At 48.3% G+C, this 17,645-nt stretch overlaps 1 protein-coding gene across 2 annotated transcripts in view; it reads left to right on the top strand.

The window, feature by feature from the left end:
• Positions 1 to 175: 175 nt before the first annotated feature.
• The window catches only part of alkbh1 (alkB homolog 1, histone H2A dioxygenase), a 64,049-nt gene continuing 46,579 nt past the window's right edge, over positions 176 to 17,645 (top strand). For both annotated transcript variants that reach the window (XM_070879618.1, XM_070879617.1), the window contains exon 1: positions 176 to 318. In XM_070879618.1, the coding sequence (XP_070735719.1) occupies positions 221 to 318 (98 nt within the window). In that variant the 5' untranslated portion in view covers positions 176 to 220. The remainder of the gene's footprint in view (positions 319 to 17,645) is intronic.

Genomic DNA, 17,645 nt, shown 5'->3' with positions numbered 1-17,645 from the left:
CCGCCTCCTGACCAAAAATACCGCAGGGCTGCGTCAAAAATCGGCTGCGTTTCCCGCCACGGCTCGTTTTTTGGAAATAAATAACCGCATTGTATTGGTTAAACTCGAATAGTGGGTAAATATTAACGCCTGGTTCTGTTTGACCCCGGCTGGTTGCTAGGGGAGGGGCGGTTGGCAGCGAGCAGCGCGATGGCCGCTGGTCTGTTGGAGCAGGGCGAAGATGCCTTCAGGAGACTCTTCAAATATTACAAGAGGCGCCAACCCCCGCCCGACCTCTCGGGTGTCCTTGACTTTTCCCGGGCCCAGAAGAATTTTCAAGTAGGTGCGCAAGAGCCGGGCTCGCTTCTGTGAAATGTGAAGTTTTTTTTAAAAGTCAGGAAAGTTGGATTTCTACAGCGCCTTTTCACGTCCAATGATGTACTGTTGGGGGTCTGTTATTGAGGAAAGACTTGCATTTATAAAGTTACCATCAACTCATCATCATAGGCAGTCCCTCGGAATCGAGGAAGACTTGCTTTCACTGCTGAAGTGAGTTCTTTGGTGGCTGAACAGTCCAATACGAGAGCCACAGACTCTGTCACAGGTGGGACAGATGGTCGTTGAGGGAAGGGGTGGGTGGGACTGGTTTGACGCACGCTCTTTCCGCTGCCTGCGCTTGATTTCTGCATGCTCTTGCGGCGACGAGACTCGAGGTGCTCTGCGCCCTCCAGGATGCACTTCCTCCACTTAGGGCGGTCTTTGGCCAGGGGCTCCCAGGTGTCAGTGGGGATGTTGCACTTTATCAGGGAGGCTTTGTAGCGTTTCCACTGCCCACCTTTGGTTCGTTTGCCATGATGGAGCTCCGTGTAGAGCACTTACTTTGGGAGTCTCATGTCTGGCATGCGAACTATGTGACCTGCCCAGCGGAGCTGATCGAGTGTGTTCAATGATTCAATGCTGAGGATGTTAGCCTGAATGAGGCTATATCCTGAAGTTCAGCCTCTGTGTGTGCAGACGCAGGCGTCACCGCGTACTGTAGCTCGACGACAGAGGTTGGGATACTCTTAGACCTGGCCTGGGGACGGCGCAGGTTGATCAGGTTCCCACTGGTTCTGTAGTTTAGTTCCACTCCAGCGGGGAGCTTGTTGACTGTGAGGTGGAGCATGGCGGCGAGAAAGATTGAGAAGAGGGTTGGGGCGATGACACAGCCCTGTTTGACCCCGGTCCGGACGTGGATTGGGTCTGTGATGGATCTGTTGGTAAGGATCACGGCCTGCATGTCGTCGTGGAGCAGGCGGAGGATGGTGACGAACTTTTGGGGGCATCCGAAACGAAGGAGGACACTCCATAGACCCTCGCGGTTGACAGTGACAAAGGCCATTGTAAGGTTGAAGAAGGCCATGTATAAGGGCTGGTGCTGTTCCCTGCATTTTTCCTGTAGTTGTCATACTGCAAAAATCATGTCCGTTGTGCCCCATAGGGAACGAGATCCGCAATGTGACTCCGGGAGGAGCTCCTCGGCCACGGGAAGAACACAGTCGAGGAGGACTCTAGCGACGACTTTCCCAGTGGCTGTTAGCAGGGAGATTCCTCTCTAGTTGCCGCAGTCGGACTTGTCTCCTTTTTTAAAGATGGTCACGATTACTGCATCTCTGAGATCCCCCGGCATGCTCTCCTCCCTCCAGATGAGAGAGATGTGGTCGTGTATTCGCGCCAACAGTGCCTCTCCGCCATACTTCAATGCCTCAGCAGGGATTCCGTCTGCACCTGTAGCCTTGTTGTTTTTAAGCTGTCTTATGGCTTTTTCTACCTCGTGCAGTGTTGGGATCTCACTCGGGTGGTGGCGGGTAGTATGCTGCGGGATGGAGTCGAGAACACTCGAGTCAAAGGCAGAGTCTTGATTGAGGAGATCTTTGAAGTGTTCCTTCCAGCGGGCCCTGACCGCCTCGGTGTCCTTGATGACTGTTTCCCCGTTCTTGGTCAGCAGTGGGGTGGGGCCTTGGGTGTTTGGTCAGTAGGTGGCCTTGACTGCGATGAAGAATCCTCGCACATCATGGTTGTCGGCCAGCTGCTGTATCTCCTGTGCTTTCTCCATCCACCACCTGTTCTTTACGTCCCGGGTTTTTGTTGGACCTCAGCCTTGAGCTGTGTGTATTGCTGCTCCTGCGTTGGGTTGTTGTTTAAAGCTCAGAAATGCCCTGCGTTTGCGATCTATTAGCTCTTGGATCTCCTGATCATTCTCATCAAACCTGGTTGAGTAACTGAGCGTCTCTTTGCAGGCACCGGTTATGGAGGCCTCGGGGTCATCAAGGCACGCCAGGTTAACTATATATATTCAAAAGGGAGTTAGATGAAGTCCTTACTACTAGGGGGATCAAGGGGTATGGCGAGAAAGCAGGAAGGGGGTACTGAAGTTGCATGTTCAGCCATGAACTCATTGAATGGCGGTGCAGGCTAGAAGGGCTGAATGGCCTACTCCTGCACCTATTTTTATATGTTTCTATGTTTCTAACTGTGAGGCGCTGGCTGTATCGGGCTCTCTTAGCAGTGTCCTTAAGTGCTCCGGCATTGACTTTTTTGCGGCACTGCTTCTGCTGCCCCCTCCACTTTGGGGCTATGTTGATGTCAATGATGGATCGGATTAGGCGGTGGTCCATCCAGCAGTCGTCAGCTCCTGTCATGGCGCGGGTGATGCGCATATCCTTGCGATCCCTGGCTCGGACGATGACTTAGTCGAGCAGGTGCCAGTGCTAGGAGTGAGGGTGTTGCCATGATGCCTTGTATTTGTCCCTCTGGCGGAACAAGGTGTTAGTGATGACAAGTTCGTGCTCTAGACATTTTTGTCAGGAGTAGAGTACCACTGGAGTTGGCTTTCCCTACCCCCTCTCTGTCAATCATGCCCCCCCCCCCCCCCCCCCTCGCCAGAGCTCTGTGTCCTTGCCAACCCGAGCGTTAAAGTCACCGAGGAGGATCAGTTTGTCGCCTGCGGGGATGGCAGGTCAGGGATTTTTCGAAGTTGATGTAAAAACCCTCTTTGGCCTCATCAGTTGCATCGAGTGTTGGGGCGTACGCACTGATGACTGTGACGCACTGGTTCCGGGATAGGGTGAGTCGAACAGTTATGAGGCGTTCGTTAGCCCAGCAGGGAAAGTCTTTGAGGCAGTCAACCAGCTCGTTTTTGATGGTGAAGCCGACTCCATGAAGGCGGCATTCTTCTTCTGGTTTCCCTTTCCAGAAGAAGGTGTAACCTCCACCTTGTTCCTTGAGCTGCCCTTTTCCTGCCTGCCGGGTTTCGCTTTGGGTGACGATGTCGATGTCAAAGCATCTAAGTTCCTGGGCAACTATGGCAGTGCGGCGTTCCGGCCTGTCGCTGTTTGGGTTGTCCATGAGGGTCCTGGCGTTCCAGGTCCCGAATTTCATGTTAACGGAGTGGAAAATGCCTGTGCGTAAGTTCCTTTAACGTGGGGTGGTCATTGCACACCGGCTACCTCATGGGCTTAGCTGAGCGAGGTCTTGATCCAGTAGCAAGGGGGGTTCAAGACGACCGGAGACCAGGCACTGCTGGCCTAGTTGCCTATGGCGAGATGTTGGCCGCAGGCTCGGCGCTGGGTAGCGCCCTTGGTGGTAGGTGGTCCAAGGCTTGGTTGGGGGCAGGCATTGGGAGGGTCAGTGGCCCACCGGGGTTCAGGGTGAGAGGACTAGGGGGTCACAACCTTCGAACTCACCACATATTGGAGGAAGAGAAGAGGCCAGGTCGCCGGTGGGGACGGAGAGCTCCAGTCGTCGCTGAAGGAGATGTGGAGGCCAGTCGCCGACTTGGGAGAGAGGGACCCGGTCGCCGTTGAGGAGGAGGTCGTCTGTCGCCACGGGAGGTCAAGGAGAGGCCCATCTGCCGCCGCTGGAGGAGGAGGGGAGGCCAGTCACCGACATAGAAGAGGAGGACCTGGTCGCCGTTGAGGAGGAGGTCGTCTGTCATCGCTGGAGGAGGGGTGGAGGCCTGATAGCTAGGTCCAGGTTGAGGGCGCCGCCTCCGGGAGATGTCGCTGGTCGTCTGAGTACGTTGGAAGTTGTTGGAGGTTGCCGATGGGTGATTTGGTGGGAAGCCTGAGGTCGGCCCGAATGGCCCGGACTCGAGGGTTGGGACTAAGGGTTTGGGTTTCCGTGCTTTGACCCCATATTAGGGTTTATTTGGTATGGGGAGGTTTAGACAGCGGGAGGTTGGGAGGTGGAAAGTTGCCGAGAGCTGGTGGGAGTTGTTTGGAGCGGGGGGAGCTCCCTAGGGACCTACCACCCCGGCGGCCATCTTTACATTCACATTTACATTTACCATCAACTGAGCCACAGCGGTCAATGGGAGAAAGGTTGCAAAAAGAACCCCAGGATACTATTATCTACTGCTAACCGTCTCCTTAAACTCCTCTCTCCTGTCTCCACCGCACTCACCTCCAACAAGTGTGAGGAGCTCATGGACTTCTTTGTCTCAAAGAGTGAGACCATCCTATCAGCTGCCTCTGCGAGTTCCCTTCCTTCACCTCGGCCACAGGGCCAAACTTCATCTGAGGCTCCCACCTGCCCTAGCCCTAAACTCTTATCTTTCTCCAGTTTCTCTTTGATCTCTCCTCTTGATCTCTCCAAACTCATCTTGTCCATGAGATTAGTAGGAAAGCGGGTTGTGTAGAGGACACAGAGAGGCTGCAAAGAGATTTAGATAGGTTAAGCGAATGGGCTAAGGTTTGGCAGATGGAATACAATGTCGGAAAGTGTGAGGTCATTCACCTTGGGGGAAAAAAACAGTAAAAGGGAATATTATTTGAATGGGGAGAAATTACAACATGCTGAGGTGCAGAGGGACCTGGGGGTCCTTGTGCATGAATCCCAAAAAGTTAGTTTGCAGGTGCAGCAGGTAATCAGGAAGGCGAATGGAATGTTGGCCTTCATTGCGAGAGGGATGGAGTACAAAAGCAGGGAGGTCCTGCTGCAACTGTATAGGGTATTGGTAAGGCCGCACCTGAAGTACTGCGTGCAATTTTGGTCACCTTAGGAAGGATATACTGGCTTTGGAGGGGGTACAGAGACGATTCACTCGGCTGATTCCGGAGATGAGGGGGTTACCTTATGATGATAGATTGAATAGACTGGGTCTTTACTCATTGGAGTTCAGAAGGATGAGGGATGATCTTATTAGAAACATTTAAAATAATGAAAGGGCTAGACAAGATAGAGGCAGAGAGGTTGTTTCCACTGGTAGGGGAGACTAGAACTAGGGGGCACAGCATCAAAATACGGGGGAGTCAATTTAAAACCGAGTTGAGAAGGAATTTCTTCTCCCAGAGGGTTGTGAATCTGTGGAATTCTCTGCCCAAGGAAGCAGTTGAGGCTAGCTCATTGAATGTATTCAAGTCACAGATAGATTTTTAACCAATAAGGGAATTAAGGGTTACGGGGAGCGGGCGGGTAAGTGGAGCTGAGTCCACGGCCAGATCAGCCATGATCTTATTGAATGGCGGAGCAGGCTCGAGGGGCTAGATGGCCTACTCCTGTTCCTAATTCTTATGTTCTTATGTTCTTATATTATGACCCACTTCCTGTTCTCTTGACCCTATTCCCACTAAACTGCTGACCACCCAACTTCCATTTTCTGGCTCCCATGTTAGACGACATTGTTAACGGTTCTCTCTCCTCCGGTACTGTTCCCCTCTACTTCAAATCTGCTGTCATCACCTCTCTCCTCAAGAAACTAACCCTTGACCCCACTTTGCTTGCAAGCTATCGCCCCATCGCCAACCTCCCTTTCCTGTCTAAAATACTTGAACGTGTGGTCGCCTCCAAAATCCGTGATCATCTTTCCATGAATTCAATGTTTCAATCCCTTCAATCTGGTTTTCGCCCCTGCCACAGCACCGAAATGGCTCTCATCAAAGTCACAAATGACATTATTTGTGAGTGTGACAAAGGTAAACTATCACTCCTCATCCTTCTGGACGTGTCTGCAGTCCTTAGACACAGTTGACCACTCCATCCTCCTCCAACGCCTCTCCACCAACTTCCAGCTGGGTGGGACTGCACTCGCCTGGTTCCATTCCTATCTATCGAATCGTAGCCAGAAAATCTCCTGCAATGGCTTCTCTTCCCACTCCCGCATCGTTACCTCTGGTGTCCCCCAAGGATCTGTCCTTGGTCCCCTCTTATTTCTCATCTATATGCTGCCCCTTGGCGATATCATCCGAAAACATGGAGTCAGTTTCCACATGTACGCTGACGACCTCTACCTCTCCACCACTTCACTCAACCCCTCCTTGATATCTAAATTGTCATATTGCTTGTCCGACATCCAGTACTGGATGAGCAGAAATTTTCTCCAATTAAATATTGGAAAGACCAAAGCCATTATCTTTGGTCCCCACCACAAACTGCGTCCCCTAACCACTGACTCCATCCCTCTCCCCAGCATTAATCTGAGGGTGAACAAGACTGTTCGCAACCTAGGTGTCATATTTGACCCTGAAATGAGTTTCCAGCCATATATCCACAGCATAACTAAAACCGCCTTTTTCTATTTCCGTAACATTGCCCGCCTCCGTTCCTAACTCAGCTCTTCTGCTGAAACCCTCATTCATGCCTTTTCTACCTCTAGCTTTGACTAATCTACTCACTCCTGGCTGGCCTCACACATTCTACACTACGTAAACTTGAGGACATCCAAAACTCCGCAGTCCGTGTACTAACTCGCACCAAGTCACGAGCACCCATCACCCCTGTGCTTTATGACCTACATTGGCTCCCAGTTAAACAACCCCTCAATTTCAAAATTCTCATCCTTGTTTACAAATCACTCCATGGCCTTGCCACTCCCTATCTCTCTAATCTTTTTCAGCCTCACAACCCCACAAGATGTCTATGCTCAAATTCTGGCCTCTTGAACATCCCTCATTATAACTGCTCAACCATCGGTGGCCGTGCCTTTAGCTGTTTGGGCCCTAAGCTCTTGAACTCCCTCCCTAAACCTCTCCACCTCTCTTCCTCTCTTTCCTCCTTTAAGACGCTCCTTAAAACTTACCTCTTTAAATAAGCTTTTGGTCATCTGCCTTAATTTCTTCTTTTTTGGCTCGGTGTCAAATGTATCTGTTTTGTCTTGTAACACTGTTGTGAAGCGCCTTGGGACGTTTTACTATGTTAAAGGTGCTATATAAATAAGTTATTATTATAAAGGCGGCTTTAGAGATTGCATCAAAGCCTAATGCCTCTAAATCATGCAACACAGAAGTTCGTTGGGTTCAAACCTTTCATGTCCCCACTACATTTATGTGTCAGCCAGGGCTCAGTGGGTAGCATTTGTGTCTCTGAGTCAGAAGGTCATGGGTTCAAGTCCCACTCCTAGGCTGACACTTCAGTGCAGTACTGAGGGAGTAGTGCATTGTTGACGGCCCCATCTGCTCTCTCAGGTGGACGAAAAATATCCCAAGGCACTATTTCAAAGAGGAGCAGGGTAGTCCTGGCCAATATCTATCCCCCAATCAACATTACTAAAACAGATTATCTGTTATGTCTGAATAAAGAGTCTGTCCAGATACTGTGAGCTCAAAGTGAAATGTGACCTTAGTCTTTTATTACAGGTCTCCAGAGTGCCTCTACAGCCCGTGAGGCCTCATTAAGTACAGGTGCTCCCAAGGGATTTTGGGATCCCTTAAAAGAGTTTCCCTTCTTCAGGGGATGCGCCCTCTGGTGGTTAAGCAAGGTATTTACAGGTTTCACATATAACAATACTTTCCCTGGTTGATCGTCTCGGTGCAACTGCTGGTTTTGGTGAGTCATTTGTTGGGCCCTTGCTGGGCTGCTGTGCAGCTGGCCTTGCTGGGCTGCCTGGTGTGGTGAGTCCTGCTAGGCTGCTGCGGGTGATGGGTTCTGCTTCGTGGTCAACCGCTGTGTTGGTTGCCACTGGTGTGTGTGTTGGGGGGTCAAAAAAGGTAGGGTCTAATGTGAGTTGCTCTGGATAGTCCATGAATCTGAGTTTGGTTTGGTCCAAGTGTTTCCGGTGTCCTGCGTCCATTTGAAAGTTTGACGCGAAATACCCTACTTCCCTCTTTGGCCACGACAGTGCCGGGAAGCCACTTGGGACCCTTGTCCATAGTTCAACACACATACAGGATCATTAATCTCAATTTCACGTGACACATTTGCGCTATCATGATATGTACTTTGTTGAAGCCACCTGCTCTCTACCTGTTCATGTAGATCGGGGTGGACTAACGAGAGCCTTGTCTTAAGTGCCCTTTTCATGAGCAGTTCAGCGGGTGGAATCCCAGTGAGCGAGTGGGGTCTCCTGCGGTAACTAAGCAGGGCTCAGGTTGGCGAGTCTGCAGTGAGCCTTCAGTTACCTCTTCAAGCTCTGCTTGATTGTTTGCACTGCTCTCCCCGCCTGACTATTGGATGCTGGTTTGAACGGGGCAGATGTAACCTGTTTGATCCCATTGCGGGTCATGAACTCTTTGAACTCTGCACTGGTGAAACAGGGCCCGTTGTCACTCACAAGGACATACGGCAGGCTGTACGTGGCAAACATGGCCCGCAGGCTTTCAGTGGTGGCAGCGGACGTGCTTGCCGACATTATCTCGCATTCAATCCATTTGGAGTACGCATCTACAACCACTAGGAACATTTTATCCAAGAATGTGCCTGCATAGTCGACATAGACTCTAGACCGCGGTTTGGAGGGCCAAGACCATAAACTTAGTGGCGCCGCCCTGGGCGCATTGCTTAATTGTGAACATGTTACATTTGTGCACGCAGAGTCCGCATCGATACCGGCCACCACACGTGGGATCTGGCTATCGCTTTCATCATTACAATGCCTGGGTGGTTACAAATGGTACCACTACCCGATTACTCCACAGAAGGCAGTCTGCCTGTATAGACATTTCATCTTTGTGCCGCTAGTACGGCTTTATCTCTTCCTGCATTTCAAATGGGACACTGGACTAGCTCCCATGAAACACACAGTTTTTTACTAAGGACAGTAAGGGGTCCTGGCTCATCCAGGTTCTAATCTGTTGGGCAGCAACGGGTGATTGCTCATTCTCGAATGCTTCCATTACCATGACTAAATCTGTGGGCAGTGCCATTTTCACCCCTGTGGTGGGCAATGACACTGTACTGAGAGCATCGGCACAGTTTTCTGTGCCTGGGCTGTGGCGGATGGCGGACAACGTGAGCGTCCATCTCTGGATGCGCGCCGATGCATTCGTATTTATTCCCTTACTTTCAGAAAAGAGGGATATCAGTGGCTTATGGTCATTTTCCAATTCAAATCTTAGCCCAAACAGATATTGATGCATTTTCTTTACCCCATAAACACACGATAATGCTTCTTTTTCAATCGTGCTATAGGCCCCTTCAGCCTTAGACAAACTTCTGGATGCATAAGCAACCGTTGCAATTTCCCAGATTCATTAGCTTGTTGCAATACACACCCGACATCATATGACGACGCATCACATGCTAGTACCAAACGCTTACATGGATCATACAACACAAGCAATTTGTTTGAGCATAACAATTTTCTAGCTTTTACAAAGGCATTTCCTTGGCTTTTACTCCATACCCATTCGTCTCCTTTACGCAGTAAGTCATGCAGTGGTTCTAACTGTGCTGAGACCCGGTAAGAAATTACCAAAGTAGTTCAGGAGTCCTCGAAACGACCGCAGCTCTGTCACGTTCTGTGGCCGCGGTGCGTTCTCGATTGCCTCCGTCTTCGAATTGGTGGGCCTGATGCCATCCGCTGCAATTCTTCTCTCCAGAAACTCCACTTCAGGCACCAGGAAAACGCACTTCCGCGTTTTAACCTGAGCCCCACGCGATTAAACCAACTAAGAACCTCCTCCAGGTTCTGCAGATGCTCGACTGTGGTCCGACTTGTAACCAAGATGTTGTCCTGGAAGACCACGGTGTGCGGGACCGACTTCAGTAAGCTTTCCATGAATCTCTGGAATATCGGCGCTTCTGATCGAATCCTAAACGGGCATCTGTTGTAAATGAAGAGACCTTTGTGCTTGTTGATGCCGGTGAGGCCCTTCGATGATTCCTCCAGCTCCTGCATCATGAAGGCCGAGGTCAAGTCCAGCTTCGTGAACGTCTTTCCTACCGCCAGCGTCGCAAATAGGTCGTCTGCCTTTGGGTAGTGGGTATTGATCCTGCAGAGAGAAACGATTGATAGTTACTTTGTAATCATCATCTGAAGGTGCCATCTCCCTTGAGGAATGGAACAATCGGACTGGCCCACTCGTTGAATTCAATCGCCGAAATGTTGCCCTCATTGCATCTGGTCCAGTTCGATCTCCACCCTCTCTCTCATCATGTACGGTACAGCTCTTGCCTTGTGATGGATGGGTCACTCCCCCGAAATTAGGTGGATCTGCACTTTTGCTCCTTGGAACTTCCCGATGCCTGGTTCGAACAGTGAGGGGAACTTGTTTAAGACCTGGGCACAAGAAGTGTCGTCGACGGACGAGAGCGTTCGGATGTCGTCCCAGTTCCAGCATATCTTCCCAGCCAGCTCCTGCCGGGCAGCGTGGGGCCATCGCCCGGTACCACCCAGAGTGGTAACTTGTGCACCGCTCCATCGTAGGAGACCTTTACAGTAGCACTGCCAATTACGGGAATCAGTTCCTTTGTGTAAGTTCTCACTTTAGTGTGAATGGGAGTCAGGACTGCCTTCAGGCCTTGCTGCACCACAATTTATCGAAAGTCTTTTTGCTCATAATCGACTGGCTCACGCCGTGTCCAGCTCCATTGACACCGGGAGTCCATTTAATTCAACCTTCAGCATTATCGGGGGACACTTTGTGGTAAATATATGCACCCCATATACCTCTGCCTCCTCGGTCTGAGGCTCTGGTTCGTCGTGATCAGCTGTGGATCTGTCCTCCTGAAAGCAGGAAAGGGGTACTGAGGTGAATGATTAGCCATTATCTTATTGAATGGTGGTGCAGGCTCGAAGGGCCGAATGGCCTAATCCTGCACCTATTTTCTATGTTTCTATGTTTCCTCTGCAACATGGTGGTTTGCAGGATTAGCAGAGTTTGCAGCTCGCCTGCACATACGTTGGAGATGTCCCATTGTTCCACAGCCCTTGCAAAAACGTATCCTTTGAAGCGGCATGAATGGAAACGATGATCACCCCCGGAGCGCCAGAAGGTGTTAATGGCCTAGCATTCATCACCCTTGATGGTTGACTCTTTGAGACATCTGCGGACGTGCAGCTGCAGGCATGTGAGGCCTGCCCTGTACGTTGCGATTCGAAAACTGCATTACTTTGTTCACCGTGCTTGTAGCAGCACTCGTGTACTGAGAGATTTGCTTGGTATTGTCACTGGTGTCAATGAACGCCTGGGTACCGCTATGGCTTTAGTCAAGGTTGGCGTCGCTACAGTCAAAAGTTTGCAAAGTATCACTTAATGGCCAATGCCAAGTACAAAGAAGTCCCTGAGCATGTGCTCCAAATGTCCTTCAAATTCGCAATGTCCTGCAAGATATAACTCGCCACTTCCTGGCCTTCAGACTTTTTGTACGTGTAGAACCGGTACCTCGCCATCAGAATGCTTTCCTTCGGGTTAAGATGCTCCAGGATCAGTGTGCACAAATCATCATACGACTTCTCTGTGGGTTTTGCTGGAGTAAGCAGATTTTTCATGAGGCCATACGTTGGTGCCCCGTAAACAGTGAGGAGAATTGCCCTTCATTTGGCAGTGTTCGCTTCTCCTTCCAGCTTGTTAGCCACGAAGTATTGGTCGAGTCGCTTCACGAAGATTTCCCAATCATCTCCCTCCGAAAATTTCTCCAGGATGCCCACTGTTCTCTGCATCGTTGCGGTGAGGTTCGTCATCTGTATCTCGTCGCCAGTTATGTATGAATAAAGAGTCTGACCAGCTACTGTGAGCTCAAAGTGAAGTGTGACCGTAGTCTTTTATTACAGGTCTCCAGAGTGCCTCTCCAGCCTATGAGGCCTCCTTAAGTACAGTTGCTCCCAAGGGGATGACCCTCTGGTGGTTAAGCAAGTTATTTACAGGTTTACATATATAACAATTACCACATTGCTGTTTGTGGGAGCTTGCTGTGCACAAATTGGCTACCGTGTTTCCTACATTACAACAGTGACTACACTTCAAAAATACTTAATTGGCTGTAAAGCACTTTGGGACAACCGGTGGTCATGAAATACGCTATATGTCTAACCACCACCCCTTGACATTCAGGGTCCAGGATTCCAGGGTTTTGACTATGGCCATTATCATCGCCGAATCCCCCAACAACAACATCAAGGAGGTCACCATTGACTAGAAACTTAACTGGACCAGCCACACAAATACTGTGGCTACAAGAGTATGTCAGAGGCTGGGTATTCTGCAACAAGTGTCTCACCTTCTGACTCCCCAAAGCCTTTCCACCATCTACAAGGCACAAGTCCGGTTGTGATGGAATACTCTCCACTTGCCTGGATAAGTGCAGCTCCAACAACACTCAAGAAGCTTGACACGAGCCAGGACAAAGCAGCTTGCTTGATTGGCACCCCATCCGCCAGCTTAAACATTCACTCCCTTCACCAGCAACGCAACGTGGCTGCAGTGTGTGCCATCTACAAGATGCACTGCAGCAACTCACCAAGGCTTCTTCGATATCACCTCTGAAACCCACAACCTCTACCACCTAGAAGGACAAGGGCAGCAGACGCATGGGAACACCCTCACCTCCAAGTTCCTCCCCAAGTCACCAAGTTGCCGGGTCAAAACCCTGGAACTCCCTCCTTAACAGCACTATGGAGTACCTTCACCAGATGGACTGCAGTGGTTCAAGAAGGCAGCTCACCACCACCTTCTCGAGGGCAATTAGGGGTGGGCGATGGTGGGAGCATGGGGATTGGATACTGAGCCATGGCTAATGCCCACATCCCAGGATTGAATAAAAACATACATAAATACAAGTCTTTCTTTTTCTTTCATCAGACACGGAAGTAAATTGGGTTCAAACTTTTCATATCCCCACTACATTTGAGACAATTATAGACGAAACTGGATGAGTAACCCTAATCTGTCACCCGTACTTGATTGTAGGCCGATTTTATTTCTTTCCTCCCCCAGTATTTGAATATATTTCTTGTGTTCTGCAGAGAGTGAAGCTATCATTTTAGGAGTGTCTGTGTAACTTATTTATTTAACTGAAGAACAATGGACCATTTCTACGATCAAAGCATTGAAATAAAGTTATGTTTGTTTTTCTTCCCCCCCCCCCCCCCCAAATAAGATTGGGTGCAGGGTCAATTGAAAATGTCAAGACTGAGATCAACAATTTTTTATTAGGTAACTGTATTGAGGGATACGGATCAAATGTGGATAATGGAGTTGAGTTACAAATCTGGCATGATCTAATTGAATGGCAGAAGAGGGTCGAAGGGCTGAATGGCCTACTGCTGTTGAGTTCTGATTTGGATGTATTAGTTGTTGACGAATTTTTAACATAACAAATATCAGAACTGAAGCCATGAATGCTTCTCCTGTTATGTTACTAATCTGTCCCCATGTCTGGGTTTCGACCCAGAATGTGAACCCACTGAAATGAGTAGAGTTGTTTTTAGGGTTGCCAACTCTGGTTAAATATATTCCTGAAGCTTTCGTCGCATTGCCTCCAATTCCCATGCTCCCACCATTGGTCATCTAACACGTCCATCCTAACGGCGCATTGCCTACCCACAGCCAATTGGAAAGCGAATAGACACTTCATTGCCCAATTGGATGATCCTTGACTGTCAATCAAACAGCCTTTTTTCTTCCCATCTCAAATCTTTTGAAAACTTCTGTTTATTAGTTATAAAATAAAATGGAAACAAAACCACACAATTGATGATTTTTTCTCCTTGGGTTTGCTCACAGCAGTGTCCTGGAGATTATTCTTCATTTTCTGGAAACTCCAGGCCAATCATGGAGAGTTGGTAAGCCTAGTTGGCGTCGTTTTGTTTTTGTTGGGGTTGCCATATGCTGACTGTGACTTGGCAGAAGTGTGACTAGAATCCCTAGCACATGCTATGGCTTTTCCAGGTTCCATAACTCCAGAGTGGCATTTAGCTCAATTTGAAGTCATGGACCCTGTTGCGAGATTTATGGGGAAATTTTCCTTTTTGGTGATGTCACCAACACAGCTTAGTGGGGCGGTAAGGAAATTGCTGCCTTTACTGAAAACAACATTTACAGAGTCTTTTATATGCTTTTATAAAATGAGATTCTTCTAGATTTTCTTTTGACCAGAGGGCGACATGAGGTAAAACTTTTTGCGCAATGAGTGGTAAGGATTCAGAATGCATTGCCTTATAAGGTGGTGGAAACAGATTCGATAGTAGCTTTCAAAAGGGATTTGGATAAATAGTTGAAGGAGAAAAAAGTGCAGGGGTAGGGGGAAAGAGCGGGGGAGTGAGACTAATTGTATTGTTCTTTGAAAGAGCTGGCACAGACTCGATGGGTCATATGACCTCCTTCTGTGCTAGTTTAATCTATGACCTGTTTATTTTTTACCTCAAAGATACTTGAAATGTAGCTCAGTATTTCTATGAGTAGGCTTTCTATAGCAGTGTCTTGCTGCTCTTTTGTTGGGCTACTTTTGGATGTGAGTTTTTGTATCCGTTCCCATGCATCATATTGTCGCAAAGAGTATAAACTTGACAATCCCATCACACTAACTGCAAAATAAGCACCACCACATGGAAGAGAATAAATTGAAAGTAGTGAACCAACATTGAAGTTCATCTGCATGACCACTGGGAGCAAGTTAATGGTCCTCATAAATAAAATGCCATGCTGGTCCTGGTATGATGCAGCATTCACAACATATGTAACCAAAGGGCATAACACAAATTTGTCAACATTATATTCACCTGTTTACATTGTCATATTACATTAGGGGCAATGTGATGTCCTCTACCGACATCATAAAAATTACAACACGGAAATAAGCCATTTGGCCCAACCAGCCTGTGTCATTGTTTACTCTCCATGTAATCAGATGGTTCTAATCATGTTTGGCAACCATGTTTGTCTACCCTGTTTCTCTATCCCTTCACCCTCTCTTCCTTCATCCACCTATCCAATCTACTCTTGAATGTTAATATATTTTCTGCCTCAATTACTAACCCTAGAAGTGAATTCTGCAGCCTCACACGCTCCATGTAAAGACGTTTCTCTTGCTCTCTGTTCTAAACCTTTTTCATTTAATTTTATATTTATGGCCACTCCTTCTAGATCCTTCAACTGCTGGAAACAGTCTGCTTTCATCTACCCTGTCCCATCCTTTCATAATTTTAAACACTTCTATAATATCAGCTTGCAGTGTGCATTGTTCTTCCAAAAAAAGCCTCCATTTTTTAAAGTCTTTCTTTGCATTTATATTTCCTCATACCAGGCTGCATCCTATGAATCTGCATTATAACTTCTCGAAAGCTTCAATTTCCTTCCAATAATGTGAAGCTCAATGCATACAGTACTGAGGTCTTACTGAGATTTTATATTGGCTTGTGTTGCCTGAATAGTTACATCTAATGGTCTATAATTAAATCCAATGTCTTGTAGACAAGTCCTGTTCCTCATTTTCTCTGTTAGCCATCATAAAATTCATTTATCTGCTACATTTTGTGCTGATCCCTTTGCATCGCATCAATCATTAACATAGGGTGCTTGGAGCATAAGAAATAAGAGCAGGAGTAGACCATTTGGCCCCTCGAGCCATGATCAATAAGATCATGGCTGATCTGATCTTGGCCTCAGCTTCGCTCGGGGGTTGCGTAACTATTTACTTGAGGTAACAAAAGTGTGGATCACGGTTTAGGTGGTGAGGTGTAGCTTCATAAAGGAGAGATGGATGCTAAACCATTGTGGAAGAGTTTGAAAAAATGACTGACAGCATGATCAGAAAGACCGTTTGAGGGAGGCTTTTCTCGGCAGTGAGAGAAGCAGCAAAGTGGACTGAGGCCCAGAGAGTGGAGTTGAAGGGGCTTAAGGCTCTGCCATTATTAGTGGAGGGGATGCAAAGGAGGCCAAAGTCAAGGCTGAAATGCACGTGCTAAAATAATAAGGTTGGAGGAAGTTACAGAAATAGGCTGGGGTAAGGCTGTGGAGCTATTTGTAAATGAGGGTTTTAATTTGATGCGTTATGGTATAAGTGGCTAATGGAGGGTGTGCTTGGTGGGCAAGCAGGAGAGGATGTAGGCGCCTGGGCTTTGGACGAGTTAGGGTTTATGTAGGGTGGAGCTCAGGAGGCTGGTAAAGATGCTTTTGGAGAAGTTAAGCCTTAAGGTAACAAAAGTGTGGATCACGATTTAGTTGGTGTGGTGTAGTGTGAATGAATGCTTCGATGACGGTGAGATGGTTGATGAGGTGAGGGCAGAGGCAAGGCTGTATTGTAGAAGTGGAAGGAAACGAGATTGATGGATAAGATGCGCTACTTGAAGCTCCCCTTGGGATCCAACAGCACACTAAAGTCGTGCACACTCTGATTCAGCCTAAGAAAGCAGCCAAGGAGGGAATTCAAGTCGAGGACAATGATATAAAGCTTTTGACAGGGACCAAATAAGATGGCTTGTTCTTCTCAATGTTCCATGGGAGGACATTTTGGCTTGTCACGACTTTGTCAAACAGTCTGACAACACAGTGGTTGAGAGGTAGAACTGGATGTCATCAGCATACATATGCAAATGACCACATGGCGACAGATGTCATCACGGGACAACATTTTTTTCTTTGTTCTTGAGATGCGGGCAATGGTGACGAGGCTGAGTTCCTTGTCCATCAGTAGCCACCCAGTGGTCATGGCGCATTTCTGTAATCTGCTGCAGTCCTTGTGGCGAAGGTGCTCCCATGATGGTGTTGATAGGGAATTCCAGAGATAATGATGTTACTTGGAGGGGATGGTGATGCTCCTCTTGTCCTTCTCGATGGTAGAGGTTGCAGTGGAAACATAGAAAATAGGTGCAGGAGTAGGCCATTCAGCCCTTCTAGCCTGCACCGCCATTCAATGAGTTCATGGCTGAAAATGCAACTTCAGTACCACCTTCCTGCTTTCTCGCCATACCCCTTGATCCCACTAGTAGTGAGGACTTCATCTAACTCCCTTTTGAATATATTTAGTGAATTGGCCTCAACTACTTTCTGTGGTAGAGAATTCCACAGGTTCACCACACTCTGGGTGAAGAAGTTTCTCCTCATCTCGGTCCTAAATGGCTTACCCCTTATCCTTAGACTGTGACCCCTGGTTCTAGAATTCCCCAACATTGGAAACATTCTTCCTGCATCTAACCTGTCTGAACCCATCAGAATTTTAAATGTTTCTATGAGGTCCCCTCTCATTCTTCTGAACTCCAGTGAATACAAGCCCAGTTGATCCAGTCTTTCTTGATAGGTCAGTCCCACCATCCCGGGAATCAGTCTGGTGAATCTTCGCTGCACTCCCTCAATAGCAAGAATGTCCTTCCTCAGGTTAGGAGACCAAAACTGTACACAATACTCCAGGTGTGGCCTCACCAATGCCCTGTACAACTGTAGCAACACCTCCCTACCCCTGTACTCAAATCCCCTCGCTATGAAGGCCAACATGCCATTTGCTTTCTTAACCGCCTGCTGTACCTGCATGCCAAC

The sequence above is a fragment of the Pristiophorus japonicus genome, chromosome 4 (assembly GCF_044704955.1).
Source record: "Pristiophorus japonicus isolate sPriJap1 chromosome 4, sPriJap1.hap1, whole genome shotgun sequence".
In the NCBI taxonomy this organism is placed as follows: Eukaryota; Metazoa; Chordata; class Chondrichthyes; family Pristiophoridae; genus Pristiophorus; species Pristiophorus japonicus.
This window is presented reverse-complemented; position numbering and strand designations above follow the sequence as displayed.